The 19102-nt window shown below is 34.8% G+C and overlaps 2 protein-coding genes and 1 long non-coding RNA gene across 4 annotated transcripts; 2 read left to right on the top strand and 1 right to left on the bottom strand.

Moving 5' to 3' along the window:
* The first annotated feature begins 276 nt into the window (after nucleotides 1-276).
* On the top strand, nucleotides 277-2139 carry LOC121261525. The gene is made up of 3 exons (XR_005939911.1): nucleotides 277-650; nucleotides 1637-1686; nucleotides 1766-2139. It is a non-coding gene; the product is annotated as an uncharacterized LOC121261525 (long non-coding RNA).
* Nucleotides 2140-6521: 4382 nt separating this feature from the next.
* On the bottom strand, nucleotides 6522-11024 carry LOC121261523 (sugar transporter ERD6-like 5). 2 transcript variants are annotated; one of them, XM_041163946.1, is made up of 17 exons: nucleotides 10912-11024; nucleotides 10222-10311; nucleotides 10048-10107; nucleotides 9186-9251; nucleotides 9039-9104; nucleotides 8882-8957; nucleotides 8722-8786; nucleotides 8396-8488; nucleotides 8220-8300; nucleotides 8056-8140; nucleotides 7930-7973; nucleotides 7787-7849; nucleotides 7641-7703; nucleotides 7502-7546; nucleotides 7143-7202; nucleotides 6905-7019; nucleotides 6522-6781 (listed from the first exon to the last, which is right to left on the bottom strand). In XM_041163946.1, exons 2-17 carry the CDS (start codon nucleotides 10291-10293, stop codon nucleotides 6651-6653), a joined length of 1185 nt encoding a protein of 394 aa, XP_041019880.1. In that variant the 5' UTR covers nucleotides 10294-10311; nucleotides 10912-11024; the 3' UTR covers nucleotides 6522-6650. The 2 variants fall into 2 exon arrangements, with proteins under 2 accessions (XP_041019880.1, XP_041019881.1); XM_041163947.1 differs by lacking the exon at nucleotides 9186-9251.
* A 2097-nt stretch (nucleotides 11025-13121) lies between these two features.
* On the top strand, nucleotides 13122-15631 carry LOC121259562. Its single transcript, XM_041161192.1, has 4 exons — nucleotides 13122-13364; nucleotides 14440-14754; nucleotides 15161-15240; nucleotides 15535-15631. The coding sequence occupies exons 2-4, from the start codon at nucleotides 14527-14529 to the stop codon at nucleotides 15629-15631; spliced, it is 405 nt and encodes a 134-aa protein (XP_041017126.1). The 5' UTR covers nucleotides 13122-13364; nucleotides 14440-14526.
* Nucleotides 15632-19102: the final 3471 nt, after the last annotated feature.

Raw genomic sequence — 19102 nt, 5'->3', positions numbered from 1 at the left:
ACAACCTCCGCACACCTAACGTGGCGAACCGGTTTGGTCGACCACGTCACAGTTGGCTTTCTACCCCTCCCTCACTCAACGAGACTTTCTCCCCCTGCTTAGTTCCCTTTCTCCCTCCTCACATCCCTTTCTTCCCCTCTCGAAAGCCAGATTCGTTTCTCCCCCTCCCTCACATCCCTTTCTTCCCCTCCCAAAAGCCCTCATCTGAGTCATCTCCCTTCTTCCAACGTCCTCACCCCAGCGAAAACCCCTCGCGAACATTCACCCTTATTTTCTTCCCCTCCCGAAAGCCCAACCAACACCATCTCATGCTGAGATCCCCCAGCCCCACTAGTCTCTCAGCCCTGAAAGGCTACAAGAAAAAATTCTCTTCTTCCTCACCCAAACATTCTCTCACCCATGAAACCCTAGAAAAAATTCGACCCCTCACACAAAGAATCTCTTCTGACCTCTCTCTCCTTCTCTCATGGATCACTGATTGAGTGATTTTACAGAGTCCTATCACAAAACCCTGACAAAAATCAGCGTTTCTTCACAAAACCCTCACACAAAGTACCTAGCGCTTTCGACTTTAAATTGGCGTTTCTTTGCTCCGATGGGGGCACTATCTAGCATTGTTAGAGCACTTTGGAGGAATTAAAGATTTCTCTGTGAGTTATGATTTCCCTATTTTCTTCACTTAAGAGTCTTTTTTTTTTAATCCTTTCTTCACTTCAAGTGCTTTTGGTTGGATTGCCTTTTTTTTCCTGGTAAAGAAAGAAGTCAAGAAGAGCGGTCCTTTGGAGGCTCCTTTTGTTGAGAAATGTTAGAAGTAGTACAAGTTTTATATTTTACATAAACTTTATATTTCAATGAATCACCAATTAAAAACTCTACCCCTCACCCACGAAATGCAAACAAAGAATATCGTTTATTTGCTACGTACTTCATTTTCTTGGTGAGGAGGAGCTTGGGTTTGATGTTCAAGTGTTCTTAAACATTTCTTGATTATATTGGCTTCAAATAAAGTATCTGTTTTTTTTTTTTTTTTTTTTTTTTTTTTTTTTGCTTCGTCTACTTCATCTTGTTTCTTTTCTCTTTTCCCTTTTCTTGATGAGATTGTATTTTGGGAAATAATTTGTGTTGTTGAGTAGAGGATTCTGAAGTTATTGCCATTAATATTGATATGGGATTCAAAATTTTCAACATAATATTGGAATTTGCTTCGCTTCTTTTCTCTTTTCCCTTTTCTTGATGAGATTGTATTTTGGGAAAAAATTTGTGTTGTTGAGTAGAGGATTCTGAAGTTATTGCCATTAATATTGATATGGGATTCAAAATTTTCAACATAATATTGGAATTTGCTTCGCTCTAGCCTTTTCTTTATTTTAAATTTTATTTTTTCTTTGAATTGTTTTTTTTTCCTTGATTTTTCATTGGTAGATAGTCAACAACGTTGCTCATTTGATCAATTTATTTTCTTTTTCATGTTAAAAAAGAATAGCTATATTCCTAATCCCCTTATTGTCTCCAAATAGACGGATCCATTTCTTTCGTATCACTTATTAATACGTTTGGTTGCTGATAAAATAGAATCTCACAAAGAAAAAAGAGTTGTATTAGTGTTGTTGTATTAAACTTCCTGTGTATTTGATAGGGATGGGACACAAGGATAATGTCCATATGGAGCTGTTATTTGGACTACAGGTATTGTTAGGACATGCTTTTGTTTGTTATTGGAAATTTAATCTAGTCTCTCATATATGTTTCTCTGTTTTTTCTACAGAAATAATGATGGATATCCAAAAATGGGATTGGACAGCACTTTGGACACTTGCAAGACTGAAGATTTATGAAAATAGTTGCAGCCAAATAATGGCTTTAGCCGTTGGTTTTGTCTTTGTGTTGTGTTTGTTTACACTCAAGTTAGAGAAGTACAATACATTCTTGTTTTATTTTGAAAATTGAACTGGTGTATTTCCTTCCATGGTTGTATGTTGAGTTGTAAGTGTTAATTAATACTTGTGAAGTAGGGAGTATGTTATTTATATGCAATGGAATGAGGTGCTGTTTGGACAGCCCAAACTATATTTTGTTACAGTTAAATGAGGGATTTGAATAAGGTTCTGATTATATGCAATGGAATGAGGTTTTGTGACCTTTATTTATATGTAATGAAATGAGGTTCTAAATCTTCTGATTAATGGATTTGAATGAAATGAGGGATGTAACTAGGAGAAAAATCTGTGACACATTTTTCTTCTTTTTTGATACCTGCAGCAAGTTGTCTCTTTTTATTTGGTCAAATTCATTGATATTGATCAAATTCTAGATAGCCGATCTCATCTTATGGTTGCCAACTGCCCATTGGCATCCCATACTTAAGCATGATGCATTCTAAGAATCGTGAACAATAAGATGCACTCCTCATTGCATTTCACAATTGAACAAAAAATATTTACAAAGTTCAATGAACTCCTATTTTTTTACACTTCAAAACAAAATAGTACCCCTTTTACATATCATGATTTAGTATGGACCTCTGATCCTAGCCAATGCAGAGAAATTTCTGGAAACAACAGACATATGCACCGTTCTTCATGCCTGCAATTCACCTGCAGCTAGTATCAATGAAGCATCACATGTGGCAAAGATATCCTTGCTATCTGATTCTTAATTGTGGTAGAAAAACCCAGTGGAATGAAAATGCGTGAGCATACGTTATATTATACTCATTCATGGCGTGTGTGCATAATAATGTAGTGTCATTGTGACTCCATGGTCTACAATATGTGATATGTGCTCCTAATCTAATGCTTGCCTGAAAGTGACTCTGAAAATGTATATAGTGTAGTTATTGGATTTCCCCTTTCTTACCTACTATATAATGGGAAACACGATGGCCTTTGTTCCTAGTTCTAGAAACACAAGCATGCCGACACTCACTTAGAAACACAGTATCTTACGCCACTTAATGAAAAATAGGCACTTGCATGATGTACTTGAGGGAAACTCTGGAAAACACTTTTTTCCACACTAACTAACAGCAATATAAATGCACAGCCATCTAAAATACTTCAACCCATTTACATACATAACAATGCAAATGTCCTTGTCTATGAATGATGTTTTCATTTTTTTTTTTTTTTTTTTTTTGAAAAATCATGAATATTTCAAAAGAGTCCCTTTCAGGAAGCTTTTATTATAAATTATTGATCTCTTCCAGACGTAACTGAATGGATGATATATAGCAACCTATACAACTAAATGAATATTGCAGAATTTTTAATTAGAAATGACCAATAAATATGTCACAACATAAAATAGTCCAGCCCGACATTACTACTCAGTAAAGCTTCAAAACAGAGGCTAAACTCTTCAAATTATTATCAAAACTCGATAGATTCAAGTTATGTACATATCACAACACCTAAACACGTCCTACCCACGGTTCAAATCTAGACTGATCATCACCTTCAGACTGGAAAGCTTAAAACAGAGCATTACTTCATTACTCACCCAGTGTCCGTTAGTCTTACTTACAACCTTCAGTATCTAACCTTAAAACGTAACAACAATATGTATAAAACATCATCTCAGGTTTCATTCTTCAAGAAAATTCACATATTATAACAAACAAACTTCAAACAGTGGCTAAAATCTTCCAGTACCGAGAACAGAAAATCTAAATAGAAGAAAAGATATTTCAAGAATACATTTTAAGCCTCTATTTGATGGCTTATACCGTTAAGTAGCTTCCCATTTTGCATCCCATGCAATTCATTTTCACCCACTTCCAAGATTAGAACAAACCTTAAAAAGCAAGAACATCAACAACCAAAAAATCTCGCTCATTTCAGATGTTATCAACAACCAAAAAATCAGTGGCAAACATACAACATCAACAAAAAACCTCACAAAACACAGATCAAACAAACATCAAATTGCAGATTCATAAACGCATAAACACACAATATGAGTAATACTAGAAATGGAGAGATGAAATGAAAAGAAAAAAATAAAAACCCTTTTCTTTAATTTCTTACCCTTGTAAGACGACATACGGCGGGTCTCGGCAACTACAATACCAACGGATGACTGAAGCTGTGCGGAAATGGTGAAGCTGGAGAAGCTGTACGGAAATGGTGAACCCGTAGCAAAAAATATCTAAATGTTCACCGATAACACGAAACTCCCTACTCACAAAATTTGTTTTCTACAAAAAAAATCCAAAAGGCCAGAACACAGTACCATCTCCGTCTCTCACTATTTTGCTTTACAAAAAAAAAAAAAGAATAGCAAATCTCTATTTGAATTCACGTTTAAATTTACACTTCCCAATCCATTGGGAGCTGGCTGATTTTTCTCCCACTAATTTGCTTTCGTTTGTAGTTGCCAGATCTTAGATTTTTGAGTTTTACATTCGATAGTAGTATTTTATCTCTAAGATTTCTAAAGAAGCGAAGAATAACGCACCCACCGGGGGTTGGAATTCAAATGAACGTTCTGGACCAAATAAATAATATTCTGCACGTTTTTTAAAAAAAAAAAAGTCAAGTAGGTTGGAGTACGGAGGTTGCATGAACAGTAAATAATTGTGCACTAGAACTCGGGGAAAACATGCACATCATGACCCACTTAATAATATTGATGAGACGTCAAAGGTCATCGTGTGATAGAGATCAAGATAAATGATGATGTTGGAGAGAGTTTGTTGAGACCAAACAGGTCGAGGTGATGGAGTAATGATGAAAAGATTGACTTTCTGGTGGGATGCTGTTCTGATTAATGCTCTTTTAAATTTATGCCATGAAATCACGTTTATAATTTTTTTTAAGAGGAGAAATAATTAACATGAAATAGCGAATATATTCTGAAGTTTTCGGACTTTATCAGTTGGAGTCTAAGATTGAAGTACTGATCACGACAGATGCATGCACCATGAAGTAGCGTATATATTCTGAAGTTTTCAGAGTACTATCAGCAAGGTGTCTAAGCCACCAGACTATACATTTTGTTACTTGGAAAGGATAACGTCGTGGCTTTTAAGAGTGTAACCGGTTTCTCTTTTGGACAAATTTTAGATTTAAAGTATATGCTAGTTTTGTATTTTTAAGAGTTGATATTATTCTGTATTTTTTATATATATTAAATCTCTTATCTCTTATACTTATATATATATATATAAATATTAGTAATACACTTATAATACTATTAGTATATAGTAATACTATTGGTATGGTACTATTACTATATCATGTTAATGATAATATAGTAATTAATATATTAATGTATATTAGTATTACTAATATGTATTTATATTTAGAATATATGATCAAATAAATGTTCATGTTTAAGATTAGAATTTTATGTTATAAATTATAATATAACATTATTTCATATATAATTATAATTTATAAAAATTTTATATAATATAAATTAATTAAAAATATATAAATATGCGAACCGAGACCGAACCGATTATGATTGGTTTTTGAAATGGAAGAATGGGTCCCAGACCGGACTGGTTTTGAGCTGATTTTCTGGTTCTTCGATTTATTTTTACAGCCCTAGCTTTAATATTGCAGTAAAGTTTCATGCTTTCAAACTTACATTGGAGTACCGAGTTTTTTTATGAAGTATTGCGATAAATGCCATCTTTAGAGCATTCGCATTGGAGGATGCAAATGCAAATAATTTAAAGTTTTTGGCTAATAGAGCTAAAAAATAAGTTGTATTGGATTAGGCAAGTTTAAAATAAGATGGCTTTTAACTACAATAAACTATGTCCTTCGGTCATATTTGATTATAACTGTAGCTCTACCAAAACGAATAAAAATTTATTTCTTCCTCCCGCGTGAACTATGTCTCTATTTTCCCCTCGTGTCTTTTCTCTTATGCTAGGGTTTCATTTTCGTGCCTTTTCTCTAATTCGTTGAAGTCCTCATGTCTTTTCTCTCACGTCCTTCGCACGAAAAATGAGAAAAACCTTTGTCTGAGTTCTAGATAGACCTTCATTGCAACAACAACAGTCCTTTGTTTGGTCAGTGTCCCATGGCTATGCTCTTTTGTAAAAATTAGAACTTTTGTTTTCTTTGACAGTATTAACTCAAGATTTACATGTATTTATTGACTTTTTATTTTTTATTTTCATTTTGGTTTCTGTCTCAAAACAAATCTGAGATGCACATGAAAAAACCAATTAGAGAGTGCAGAGACTTGGATTAATATTTCTATGAGAGATGACCTTTAGGACATTAATTTACCACCTTGACAATTAGTACCTTTTTAATTCTTAAGAAGGCAGACTTATGCCAAAATAAATATGTTGTAACGGATTTTTAGTATATTTTTCATTTGAAAAAGCATTAAATTAACGTACCTGCATTCTGCAGATTATTGTTAAATGATTGATTCACCAGCATTAACAAGTGATAAATCCGCAAGTTTCGTTACCAATGAAGTTTGTACAGACAGTTTAATTATGAATTAGCAAAGACGAGAAGTATTGTCGTCTCAACAAGTTTCATAAATACGCAATAATGGAAATATGATTACTCAAACAATTATTTTTACAGTACTTATGACTTGATATTCTTAAAGTTTAATCGATCTAACAACATATTTTTTAAATGTATCAGGAAAAAACATTCCCTAGTATTTCTTGGACTTCATGATCTTATTGCAGAACTGGTAATTGATGCTTGTACTTCTTCCAGAGCTCGCCCTTTGGTCTCTGGAACCAGTTTTGCCACGAATACAACACTCAAACCACTGATCCCAGAGAATATGAGAAATGTTCCTGATATAGCATGGCCAAAACATGCATGTATGTATAATTGCAGAAGATGATCAAGCAAGAAACAGCAAACAAAAAAGAAGCAGTTCACCAACTAGAAGTGGAAGTGTCTATAGAAACAGTCACCTGCTGCACTCCATTCCATCATAAAATTGAATGCGTATAAAACAATCCAAGAGCTGGACCAGTTCACTAAAGTCACAAGGCTTCCACCCATACCCTTAACGTTTATAGGGAATATCTGGATTAATGTAAAGTCATCCTTGTATTAAAGCCATATGATTCTTAAGCTTTGAGCTTCTTAGTAATCATTCTAGCCATTGAAAGGTTGGTAAAAGGGTTCAAAGTTCAATAACATACATACCTCAGACATTATAACCCATGGTAATCCAGCCATGCCTATTGAGTAAGCCACACTATACCCCTGCGTGGATTATTGGCTAGTCGATCACTTTCATCTCAATTTGATATGTGAATATGCAAAAACCTTATTCCAGAACTGAAAGTATAAAAGAACAACAAACACCTCCCTTGTTCCTTTGAGGATTTGAAAGAAAAAGAAACTTCGGAAAGTGCAAAGTTGGTCATGTTAGTAATTGAAAATCAATAGGTGATTAGAAGGCTAAAGGAGACATGAGAAATTAAATCTAGAAAACTCCTTTATATATATATATATAACTTTAGAAGAGGGAAAAAAATAATCTTTCTGGTATATTAGGTTACCAGGATCCCAATCAGCACCAAGATGCCCTCTAACCAGTAGATGCCCTGCCCATAATTAAAGAACTTAAATATGATCAATCATATACGTGAAGAATATAACCACAAACACAGAAGCTTTGGACTTGGTTTTGATATCAACCTGAATATAGCCAAATGACAAGCCTACAAGAAGGCAACTCAAGCACATTCCAGCAGCAGAGACCTGCAACAATTGGTTCACTTCACTGTTATTAACTTACTGATGATTTACACCATGGCGTTATAGCTGAATTTCGCCATCCTCACCATAAGAAGTGGTCTTCTTCCGGATTTATCTGTCAAGATTACACCCACAACAGCAGATGGAATCTGTAAAAGAAGGTTTAGATATTTGGGAGATGTATCAAGCGGAATCCTACATCCACTCACATATATAATGAGCGAAGTACCTGGATGATAGCCATTGATATGGTCCCAATGCTACTTGAAAAACCTTCCATGAATCAAAATTCTCAATGATCGTTTCTCCATTTTTCAATGGTTAATGAAAACAATCCTTAAAGCTACTACCTTACCAGCATCTACGAATATAGAGCTTGCATAAGCTGCAATTGCATTAGCTCCTCCAAATTGTTGCAATAACATCAACCCGGGTCCAACCTAAACCAATTTAAATAAGATACAACAAACGATTGGACAATCTATGAAAAGTGAAGGAGCCACAATGGGTGAGGCTTACAATGAGAGCATGGGCATATTTCAGCTGGAACAATTCCATAATTTTCGTTTCTTGTTGCCGTTGAAAGGTTTCTGTAAAGTCCTGCGAAATGGAATGACTGGTAAGAAAATTATATTCCTCCGGTGCAGTTTTTCAAAGAGATACCGTGTGCAAGGAACAAAAAATCCCAAGGTTACTCTGATATCAGCTGCTTCTTGAGAGATATCAGCATTCTTCCCCCTAAGATGCTGCAGAGTAACTTCAAGCTCTTGCTCTTTACCAATTTTTGCCTGCAAAGCAGTTGTACTCATCGTTTCAGCATCCAAATTAATGTTTTCTTTTTCTTTTCAGAAAAACAAAAAATCAGAAGCAAACATTTTGTAGTTTTAGTTGTTTTCTCATCAGAGCATACTTGAATAAGCCAACATAAACATATCAAAGCATACATTGCATTCTTTTTCATCCTACAACCAAACACCATGGTCCATACATAAAACTTTTAAAACAAACTATGTGTACTCACCAACCATCTAGGAGACTCTGGAACAAAGAATAAACCTATAATTTGTACCAGACAAGGAGTAGCAGCTGAAAATAAAACAAATTTGGATAGAAATTTATTCTTCTAGAAGAACTCATCTTGAAATTAAATTTACACATAGAAGGGGCAATAAACAGGGTACCAATTAAAGCCAAGGTGCGCCAGGTAACGACATTTCCAGTGAAATACATCAGTGAAAGGCCGCAACACATCATCAGCTGCATACTTGACGAGATGTAAATACAAGAACAACGAGTTGGTTGTTCAATTTAAAGCTACAATGAATGAGCTATATATACCTGATTAGATGATGTAAATTGTCCCCTAATATCCTTAGGTGTTATTTCTGCAATATATACAGGTACCTGTATGGTTATAAGCATTTAATCATATATAATGTCTTTCAAAATGGGTAAACCAATTATAAATGTCAGCTCAAAAATTACCACATAGCTAATAATCCCAACGCCAATACCAAGTGATAGTCTTCCGAGATCCAAGCACCAAGCATTCTATATAAAGCATTAATCATTGTTATTGCCCAGGAGAGAAAAAATTATCACTAATTTACTTCACTTGACTGATTTTCTCACTCGCCTCCCCCTTCTTCAACATGAAATAAAATAATCAACATAGGTATTGTTAGGTGATCTTGGGCTCTCTCAACCTCAAAAGCTACCTCAAGAGGTAAGACTTTCCCTCACACTTATAAACTGACCAGTAGCCCCTTTCACAATTGATGTGGGACAACCCCAACAATCTCCCCCTCACACATCAGGCCTTGGATTGGAGCAGCGACAACCCGTTTCTCCGGCGGATTGTTGAGCCTGAGACTATTGGTAAACTTGGGCTTTGTACCAATGTTAAGTGGTTTTGGCCTCTCTCAATCTTAAAAGCAAGCTCAAGAGGTGAGGTTTTTCCTCACACTTGTAAACTGACCACCAGCCCATTCTACAAATATCTATGTGGGACAACCCTAACAAGTATCTTCGGGAGGCTTTTCTAATATCCTACTTTTGAAAATTATTCGAGTTAGTGAGGAAATAGCCATATAACTGAAAAAGAAAAATTGAGATTAGATATTATTTCATGGACAGAGACATCCCTTCTAAAACTTAGGTGGAAATCAGAATTCTCTCTCTCTTCAGAGCTGGAAACCAGAACTCATTCCATGCATAGTTGCTTCCATAACACCCTAGTCTCCAATTGTAAAGAGGAAATGTAAAGACAAGATGGTTTGATAGCATTGGTTCTTATTGGCAGTCAAATGCAGCATGATTTAAGGGAAGGAAAGAAGGGGAAAAAAACCTTCGCAAATGCTATAGCAAGCCAACCTGCAAGGCTGAATATTTCAGAGAACCACATTGCCTGCATTATGATATCAACAAGAAATAAAGGGAATCAAATATACTAAGCTTTTGATTTTTATATAAAAATTTAGAGTAAGGTGGCTTGAGCTACGAGGTGACAAAGTAAACTTACACCTCTCCTCCCAATAATATCCGCCATCTTTCCGCTCAGTAATGCACCTATCACTCCTCCAATGGTTATCATAGAACCAAAGAGTGAAAACTGCAAAAGGCAGACACAACGAAACAAGATTTCATTCCACTGACGTTCAGTCAAAAGGAAAGGCTCAGTACTAATATAGATAATTATATATATAAGACACTTCATTCAAGGTGTAAAATCCAAATAAAATTCAAAAAATATTTTCGAGGAACAAAAACATTTATCCGGACCTCATGGCAACACTAATCTTCATTGCTCATATGATGCCTGTGTGTGTGTGTGTGTGTGTGTGTATATATATATATATATATAGAGAGAGAGAGAGAGAGAGAGAGAGAGAGAGAGATTATTTTGTTGACCTCTATGATGTAGAAAGTCTTAAGTCTTACGTGACTTTAAACACGTACGTGTACTGGTGCATGAATATTCTCGTTATATTTTTTTATTGCAATGGACGTAATTAATAATCAATTTAAGAAATGATCTTGAAAACTCAAGAATGTTGTACGTTGATAATATTTTAGACCCATGAGGAAATTTTTAAAAACGGATCAAATGCTGAGACTAATGTATTAATTAGCAATATCTTCTCCGATATGATACATAAATATAAGAATTAAAATTTAATTAAAAACAAAGTGACCAAGTTGTTGTACTTACTTCTGCCACAGAGAGGTCCAAATCTTCCACAAGTCCGGTTTCGGTAGATGATGAATATCCTGACTTCAAAATAAATAGCCAATTAATTTGTCTTGCTCGGCCAGTACTACTCAGTACTAACTCATGATCGGTACTAATCAGTAAACTTGATACAAATTATATTATTCTGCATGGGGTACTGAGGTTTTAACTTCTGTTACAATCGAGCTTCGCCCTCTCATTCTTTTAATTTCTTTTTATTAATTTTCTAGAAAAATGACCCAAACAATAATAAAGAAAACAGTAGTAATCAAATGACTGCTGGTTTTTTTTTTTCCTGGTCTTTTCCTCTTTTCTGAAATATAAAGGCTAATGGGTTAGGATCGAGCGGTATGAGAGAGAAATGGTTATTGATCAAGATCATGGTATTTGTATATATTATAAATATGTGTGTGTAAATGTATATACAGTAAATGATCATGGTACTTACAGCGCAGCCATTGCTGAGAGAACCGCAGAGGGCGACCATGGTGCTGAGCACAACAACACTAGGTGTGGCTGAGGCACCTTTACTACTGCTTGGAGGCAGCTCGTCGCCAATTTCTGCATTATTGGACCTTGGTAACAGTCCTTCTTCCATTACTTTCTCTCCGATCCCTTTCGATCTCTTGGAAGATATATGGGGAAAACATGCAAATGACCAGTTAATAATATTGATGAGAAGTCAAAGGTCATCGTGGAATAGAGATAAAGATAAATGGTGTTGGAGAGAGTTTGTTGAGACCAAACAGGTCGAGGTGGAGTAATGATGAAAAGATTGACTTCTGGTGGGATGCTGTTCTGATTAATGCTCTTTTAAATTTATGCCATGAAATCACGTTTATAACTTTTTTTTTTTTTTTTTTTTAAGAGGAGAAATAATTAACAAGAATTAGCGAATATATTCTGAAGTTTTCTGACTTAGTTTTCAGACTAGTAGTTAGGAGTCTAAGATTGAAGTACTGATCACGACAGATACACCGTGCATGAAAAAGCGAATATATTCTGAAGTTTTCAGACTGTCAGATAGGAGTCTAAGATTGAATTAATGATCACGACAGATACCAAACTTTAAGAATTTATTAGTTGGAAAGGGTAACGTCCTGGCTTTTATGGGTGTAACCTGTAATTTGATCTGATTTTCGAGAAATTTATTATGCAACTAGTACGTATAAATTTTATATTTTTAAGAATTGATACTTTATCGGTTATTTTTTTGAATTGATATTTTTGATTTTATCGATTTTTATCTAATTCGGTCTAATTTTTAAATTTTTAATATATATTAAATCTCTAATCTCTTATAATTATATATATATATTAATATATATATTAATATATATATAAATATTAGTAACACACTAATACTATTAGTATATAATAATACTGTTGTTATATAATAATACTGTTGTTATAGTACTATTACTATATATTAGTGATAATATAATAATTAATATCCTAATATATATTAGTATTACTAATATATATTTTATATTTAAAACATATGATCAAATAAATGTTAATGTTTAAGATTAAGATTTTACGTTATAAATTATAATATAACATTATTTCATATATAATTATAATTTATAAAAATTATACATAATATAAAAATATTATATATAATATTAAAAATTAATTAAAAATATATAAATATGCGAACTGATCCGGTCCTAGAAAATATAAAATCGAGACTGGACCGATTATGACCGGCTTTTAAAATGGAAGAACAAGTCCCGGACTGAACCGGACCAAACCAACCAGTTCAGGCCGTTTTCCTGTTCTCCAATTTATTTTTACAACCCTAGTTTTAATATTGCAGTAAAGTTTCATGCTTTCAGACTTACATTGGAGTACTGAGTTTTTTATGAAGTACCGCGAGAAATGCCATCTTAGAGCATTCGCATTGGATGATGCAAATGTAAATAATTTAAGGTGTTTGGTTAGAGTTCTATATGGCATCTACTGTAGCGGTGCACACAATGCACACATTACGTGGATGCATCTGGGTTTTTGTTTTTTTGTTTTTTAAATCAAAACACACGTTTTGATTCAATTTGAAAATTCATCCCATTCGAATTCATTCCACGAAAGCCTGCTCCATCGCGTCTGCTTCCATAACCCAGCAGCTCCAGACGATGCCGTCTCTCTCTTCAATGCCACAGAGCTCCTCCATTTGCCCAGCGCCTCCACTGTCCTACGAGCTCATTGAACGGAGCAAACAAGATTTGAATCCCGTGAACCCTCCTTCCTCGCCACGAACCCACTTCTGTCGGCTTCCTCTTGCCAGTGCCACCTCGTGACGGCATCTCTCCGTTCAGGGCCAACTCGCGATGCTCGTACGTCTGCCCAACGCCGCCGCTCCCCGCGAGCTAATTGAACGAACCAAACCAGCAACGGGACCGAGTGCGCTGTTTCACCAAATGGTTTGCTAGGTAAATAGTGTACTACTATTTTTCCGTCCATACATGCTATGTTCTTCATGTGTACATCGAGATGTAATTTTTGTATTTTCTGAAATGAGTATGCTTAGGGCATGGAGAAATTTTCAGAAAATTAGGATCCTTAACTGCTCTCTTCTCTCTCTCTTTCTCTCACTCCAAAACAGAGGAATCAGAGTCACCCTGAGAAGATTTTAATGTCGCACGCACACAAATAATTGCTTATAATGTCCCCATATCTGAGAAGCATGGAATTATTCAAGATTTTTTTTTTCTTGCCATTTAAGCCTGAGAAAACCAGGGGTTCAGCTGGCTTAGCTGAACCATGGTTCATGTCAGTGTGAGGTTTGTTTTAGCTGAGTTTTACACTTTTAGAGCTGCACGCAAGTTAAAAGTTTTGATTTTTTTTTTTTTTTTTTTTTTTTTATAGTTTGTGCGTCGGTTAGTAGTCATTTAGTGTTATTCTTGCTTTAATTTTGTTTATTTTGACTATCATATTTGTCATTTTTATGTTATGTTTTCTTTCTTTTGGTGGCTATCTTCAAGTTTCTGACCTTATTGTAGATCTCGTTTGGGGGAGAGGGGATTTTGTATTATGTTAAGCTATCTGCAATTGCACTTTAATCCACTATGTCTGCTACCTTACGCTTGTAATTGTATGTTCTTCTTGAAAATATTGTTGATGGACGTCTTTCAACATAGCCCATTTCCTTATACATTGGCTTTCATTTTGACGGGTTTTCCAAATTATGTTAGATTTTACTTTGTGGGTCTGTTTGTTCTGGGCATTTGTAGTTCATTTGAGTTTAATGGCGAGGGAATTTTTTTCAAGGTTACATTTTGTGCAGTGGGTTATTATTTGAGGAGTATATTGGTTCAAAGGGCCAGGTTTGCACCACAACTCGAGGGTGCCATCCATGGAATTGTGTCGTCAATGTATGAATTTATTGTTTTCTTGAAAGGGCAAAATTTAGGGCAGTGCTACTAAAAGACACTGTTATTCAACTCTTTTGAGTCTTTCTGCTCTCTTGACTTCAACCATCATTCATGGTACTTTTTTGAACTGCAGTTATTTTGTTGTCCAAGCTTGATAAGTTCTATTAGGAGGGGGTAAAAGGCATCTGCTGTTGGAGCATTTGCTTGACTTAAGTTGATTATGGGTGAGGAGAATGCAGTGGTCGAAGTTGCTGAGACAGCAACAAACGGGACTAGCCTGCCAGAGGAAATGAATAAAGCTGTGACCAAGGAGAAAGAAGTGATTGAAGAAAAGGACAACTCCAAATATGAAATGGATGAAAAGGCTGATGTGGCCGAGAAGAAAGAAAATGAGGATGATGAGAAGGCAGAGAGTAAGGCAGCAAAGGGGTCAAAGATATTCCTAATGGTATGCTTATTAACTTATTTATATAACACGTCTGTAGTCCTTAATATATATATATATATATATATAATTTTTTTAAAAATTATAATACTATGTGCAAATCTTTTTTTTCCTTTTTCTGTTTCAACCCGATATTTTAATTCAGATAGATTGATTATTCATACATTCTTTTTAAATTTTCTATGCCTGATCAAGCTCTTGAATTTAGTAGATCTACCTGAGCCAGAGCCAAGGATGAAGAAAAAATGTGTTTATAATAATAAAAATATCGATCGGTAAAAAGCCTGGCTTTTATAGGCTTGCATTGAGATATTTATGGACCAAATATTCTACAAATCATGTTGTGAGTGTATGATATCTACGTGCAGTAGATGAAATTAAGTGAACCTGAGTATGTTTTCTCCTTCAGTTGCATTCAAGCTATCAAGAAGAAAGACTGATGACACTTTCAAACTACTTCATACAATTCTCTTTGGAAGGAGAGGGAAGGTAATGCATATTCTGAGGACTTTAGTACGTGTTTCTGCATATACATTTGGCTTTGCTCTTTTTTCCACCTTTCTAGTTGGTTATATGGTGAACTGCATAAGGCAGTATATTTGATTCTGTTGTTTTGGTTCATCTAGGATGTTACAATTGGGTAAGACCCCGATGGGGCCGTATTATTCTTAAATTATCGTTACTTCATATATATTATATATATATATATATATGTATATAAAGATGTTACCATTGACTACACCAATCTTGCTTCAATGTAAATTTCTACTTTTGGTTTTACAGGTTATTCAGGTCAAGAATAATATATCTCAGTTTTCTGGTTTTACAGGCTACTTTTGGGAGTTCTTTACAAAGTGATTTGGGTGTGAACACTGTTTGAGAGCTGTTGCAGTTTTCAGAGGAGAAGCTACAAGAGAATTAAGGGGGGAATGTAAAAGAGTTATGACAGTATTATTACAATATTATTGCAATGTATTACAATGTTAAGACAACGTTATATTTTACTTATTCAAAAAATGTGTGTGAATTTATTGATTCACAATTTGTTCCTTGAAAGCGTAGTACAATGTATTTGGTTTGCATTATTATTCCGTTTGTATGAGTAGTACAATGGATTGCGACACATGCTTATTTTACTTATTCACAATTTATGTTTCATTATTATTCCTTTTGCATGAACTCGAAGATCAGATACAAAATGGATTGCAATCTTGATGTAGCCATCAACCTGAGAATGCAAGTGAAGTTAGGTTCACTTTGCACCTTCAGCAACAATGGAATCAAAACAGAAATCATTCATGAGAATAGGCACCATTAGTAACAATAGAATAGGCAGAAGACCTTTTCATTATAGAGATTGATTTAAAAAAAATACAATTTGCAAACATGGTTTCCACTTTCAACCATTCTTGCACAAGCTGTTTCTACTCAAAAATTACATAATCCATACAACGTGCGTTTTACATTACATTTATCCGAACCAAGCAAACACTATTACAAATGTGATAATCCAGTACAAACACAATAACTTTCACTTTTCTTTTTTCAGATTCTTCGCTATCTCTCACTTTTTCTTCCCCTTTTTCGAACGGCATACTTGCGTTGTAATACATCATCTCACATCTTCCAGGCCTTATTCTCTTTTAATAACATGTTCTCCTCTAGCAACTGCAATATATCCACTCATACGAAAAATTCACACCTCACATCTCCCTGCACACAAAAGAAATGACAAATTGGATTAGTCAAAGGGTGCACATTTCGAAAATTGCAACCATTCCCAAGTTAACATAGACTGAAATTATTCTCAGCAAAGTCATTGGGACGTAGAAATAGTGCAAATTTCATGGAAAGTGCAGCCAACTCATGTCATCTGCATGCAGAGAAAGCCCCACTCTAACCATTTTTTTTCCTTTTTTGTTATCATATTTGTCCAAAAAAAGGGAGAATTAAAAAAAACACTAGCCTCACGTTAACAGAATGATCAGTTGCAAAGCATGTTTTGTGGCTTACTTCAATTATAAACTACATAAATAAAGGTAAGTGACTTTCATTAGTCTTTTAGGAGAGTAATCAAGGGAGTCAAGATTCTAACAAGCTTTCAGCCTAGCCAAACTGCAAGATTGTGCCACACTGTCACGCACCCATTTCTTTCTAGATTGTTTTTAATAACAAGTTGGAATACGGTACCTAATGGTCACTGCTGAATCAATCAATTGAGACTTCTTTGAAGGTGCAGTGTATCCTGGTTCATATTGCTGCACAAATTCACAGTTCAGTCTCATTAATAACACTCATCTCCATTAATTTTTTCACTTCCAGTAAAACCAAGTATATTGACAAAGCCTTTTTTTTATATAAAAAAAAATTAAAATAAATAATAATAATAATAATAATTGAACTGATTTTTCACTTTTAGGAAGATATATTTATTCTCACGTTAAAAAGAAAAAAAACAAAAACAATATATAAAAAAATAAGATGCACACCACTTAAAAATATGTGATTTTACTGTGTGCAGATCGTGGGACTTATGTCTAGAATTTTTCATAAAAAAAGGGCTAAAAATCAAAAGCTACAAGGCCATAATTGTTTTTAATTAGGTATCATGTCAAAAGCAATTTAACGTTTCATGACCCAATAATATAAAGAAGATAAAAAAAAAAGACTTAAAAATGAAGGAAAGTAAGCAAAAGACAAATTTGAGACACCCCCAGAATCTGAACACAACAAAAGGACGATGAAAACTAGTTTTAGCAAGAACTAAAAAGACCCAGGCTACTTTGAATTACAAGAACAAAATTACATAAACATACAGCCGAGCGATTCATTTTAAACAAAACACAAAGGAGAAAAAACAAGCTCACACACCAACACAATAGACAAACCTTCCACCCACCAGACACTAGAGGGAAGAAAAAAAAGGGAACCCAAAATCAATTCCTTTTGAATAATATAAATTCGAACCTGGAGACATATTTTGCAGGTGATGTTCCCCTTCTCGTTGCACCACCTCTGTATGCAATCTCTGTGTGCAAACTGAAAATGAAAAATAAAAAAGCAGAAACAGAACATAATCACGTCAACAAAACAAGTAGTAATCTATAATTGTATGACTGAACCTAGTAATCTAAAACTAGTCAGGATAGAATGCAACCTTCAATCTCTAGCTAATACTAGATATGCATCATCCAGAAACAACCCCATTAATTTCTAAGAAAATACCATTGACTTACAATTCATATAACTAAACCCTAGAGGAAAAAAGAGATGTTGTAAACATAGAAAAAAAATAAATGTATGACTAAACCCTAGAATCACAGAGAAAAAAGGAGTAATACATGGAAAAACTTGAAGAAGATTATTTACAAGAAACTATACATTACTCCTCCCGCAGATCTGAGGGCTTCAATCTGAGTGCGTCGAACTTGCAGAGAAGAAGAAGAAACCTTAAAGAAGAAGAAAAAATCTTAGAGAAGAAGAAGAAATCCCAGAGAAGAAGAAGAAGAAGAAGAAGAAGAAGAAGAAGAAGAAGAAGAAGAAGAAGAAATCACATGCGAACTCGAAATCGCACTGCAGAGAAGCTTGGAGCTTCGGGGAGGAACTTGGAATCGCAGTGCAGGGCTTCTCGAGAAATCATGTTGCAGAGGAGTTCGGGGGGGTGGGGGATAAGAAGGAAAGAAACGGAAAGGGAGAAGATGAAGAAAGAAATAGGGAGGGAGGAAGAAAGAAACGCGGGGGGTTGGGGGAGAGGAACGAAATGCACGAAAGGGACGAAAATTCAAAATGAAAGTAGCTTCTTCCGTTTGGGGGGAGAGGAACGAAAGACACGTCATGCGCGCAATTTGGATGCAGTTAACAATGTCTGCTACTTAGAGTTAAGCTGAAAAATAGGCTGTATTAGATTATGCAAGTTTCAAATAAGATGGCTTTTAATTACAGTAAACTACGTCCTTCGGTCATATTTGATTGTAAATGTAGCTCGATCAAAACAAATAAAAAATTCTTTCTTCCTCCAGAAATAGTCTCTCTTCCCTCGATTTTTCCTCTATGTTTACCAAAGAAAACTCCTTTTTTTTCCCTCGTTTTCTTCCTCCTGCGTGAACTATCTCTCTGTTTTCCCCTCGTGCCTTTTTCTTTTGCTAGGGTTTCATTTTTGTACCTTTTCTCTCTTTTGTTGAAGCCCTCATGTTTTTTTTCTCGCAAAATGAGAAAAACCTCTCTCTGAGTTCTAGACAGAACTTCGTCACAACAACAGCAGTCCTTCGGTGGGTCAATCTCCCATGGCTCTGCTCTTCTGTAAAAATTAGAACTTTTGTTTTCTTAGACAATTTTAACTCAAGATTTACAT

This window comes from Juglans microcarpa x Juglans regia, chromosome 4D, assembly GCF_004785595.1.
Source record: "Juglans microcarpa x Juglans regia isolate MS1-56 chromosome 4D, Jm3101_v1.0, whole genome shotgun sequence".
NCBI classification, from domain to species: Eukaryota; Viridiplantae; Streptophyta; class Magnoliopsida; order Fagales; family Juglandaceae; genus Juglans; species Juglans microcarpa x Juglans regia.
The sequence above is the reverse complement of the archived record's forward strand: the minus strand, read 5'-3'. Positions and strand labels throughout refer to the sequence as shown.

Bases quoted from the DNA above. Each gene is read 5' to 3' on its own strand.
- LOC121261523 (XM_041163946.1), bottom strand. From the start codon at position 10,293: ATGATAACCATTGGAGGAGTGATAGGTGCATTACTGAGCGGAAAGATG. The intron at 8,958-9,038 runs GTATATATAGCT...TCAAGTATGCAG, and splicing joins AATTTACATCATCTAATCAG to CTGATGATGTGTTGCGGCCT. The intron at 6,782-6,904 runs GTGACTGTTTCT...ATGCTATATCAG, and splicing joins GATGGAATGGAGTGCAGCAG to GAACATTTCTCATATTCTCT.
- LOC121259562 (XM_041161192.1), top strand. From the start codon at position 14,527: ATGGGTGAGGAGAATGCAGTGGTCGAAGTTGCTGAGACAGCAACAAAC. The intron at 14,755-15,160 runs GTATGCTTATTA...TTTCTCCTTCAG, and splicing joins GGTCAAAGATATTCCTAATG to TTGCATTCAAGCTATCAAGA. The intron at 15,241-15,534 runs GTAATGCATATT...TTGGTTTTACAG, and splicing joins TCTTTGGAAGGAGAGGGAAG to GTTATTCAGGTCAAGAATAA.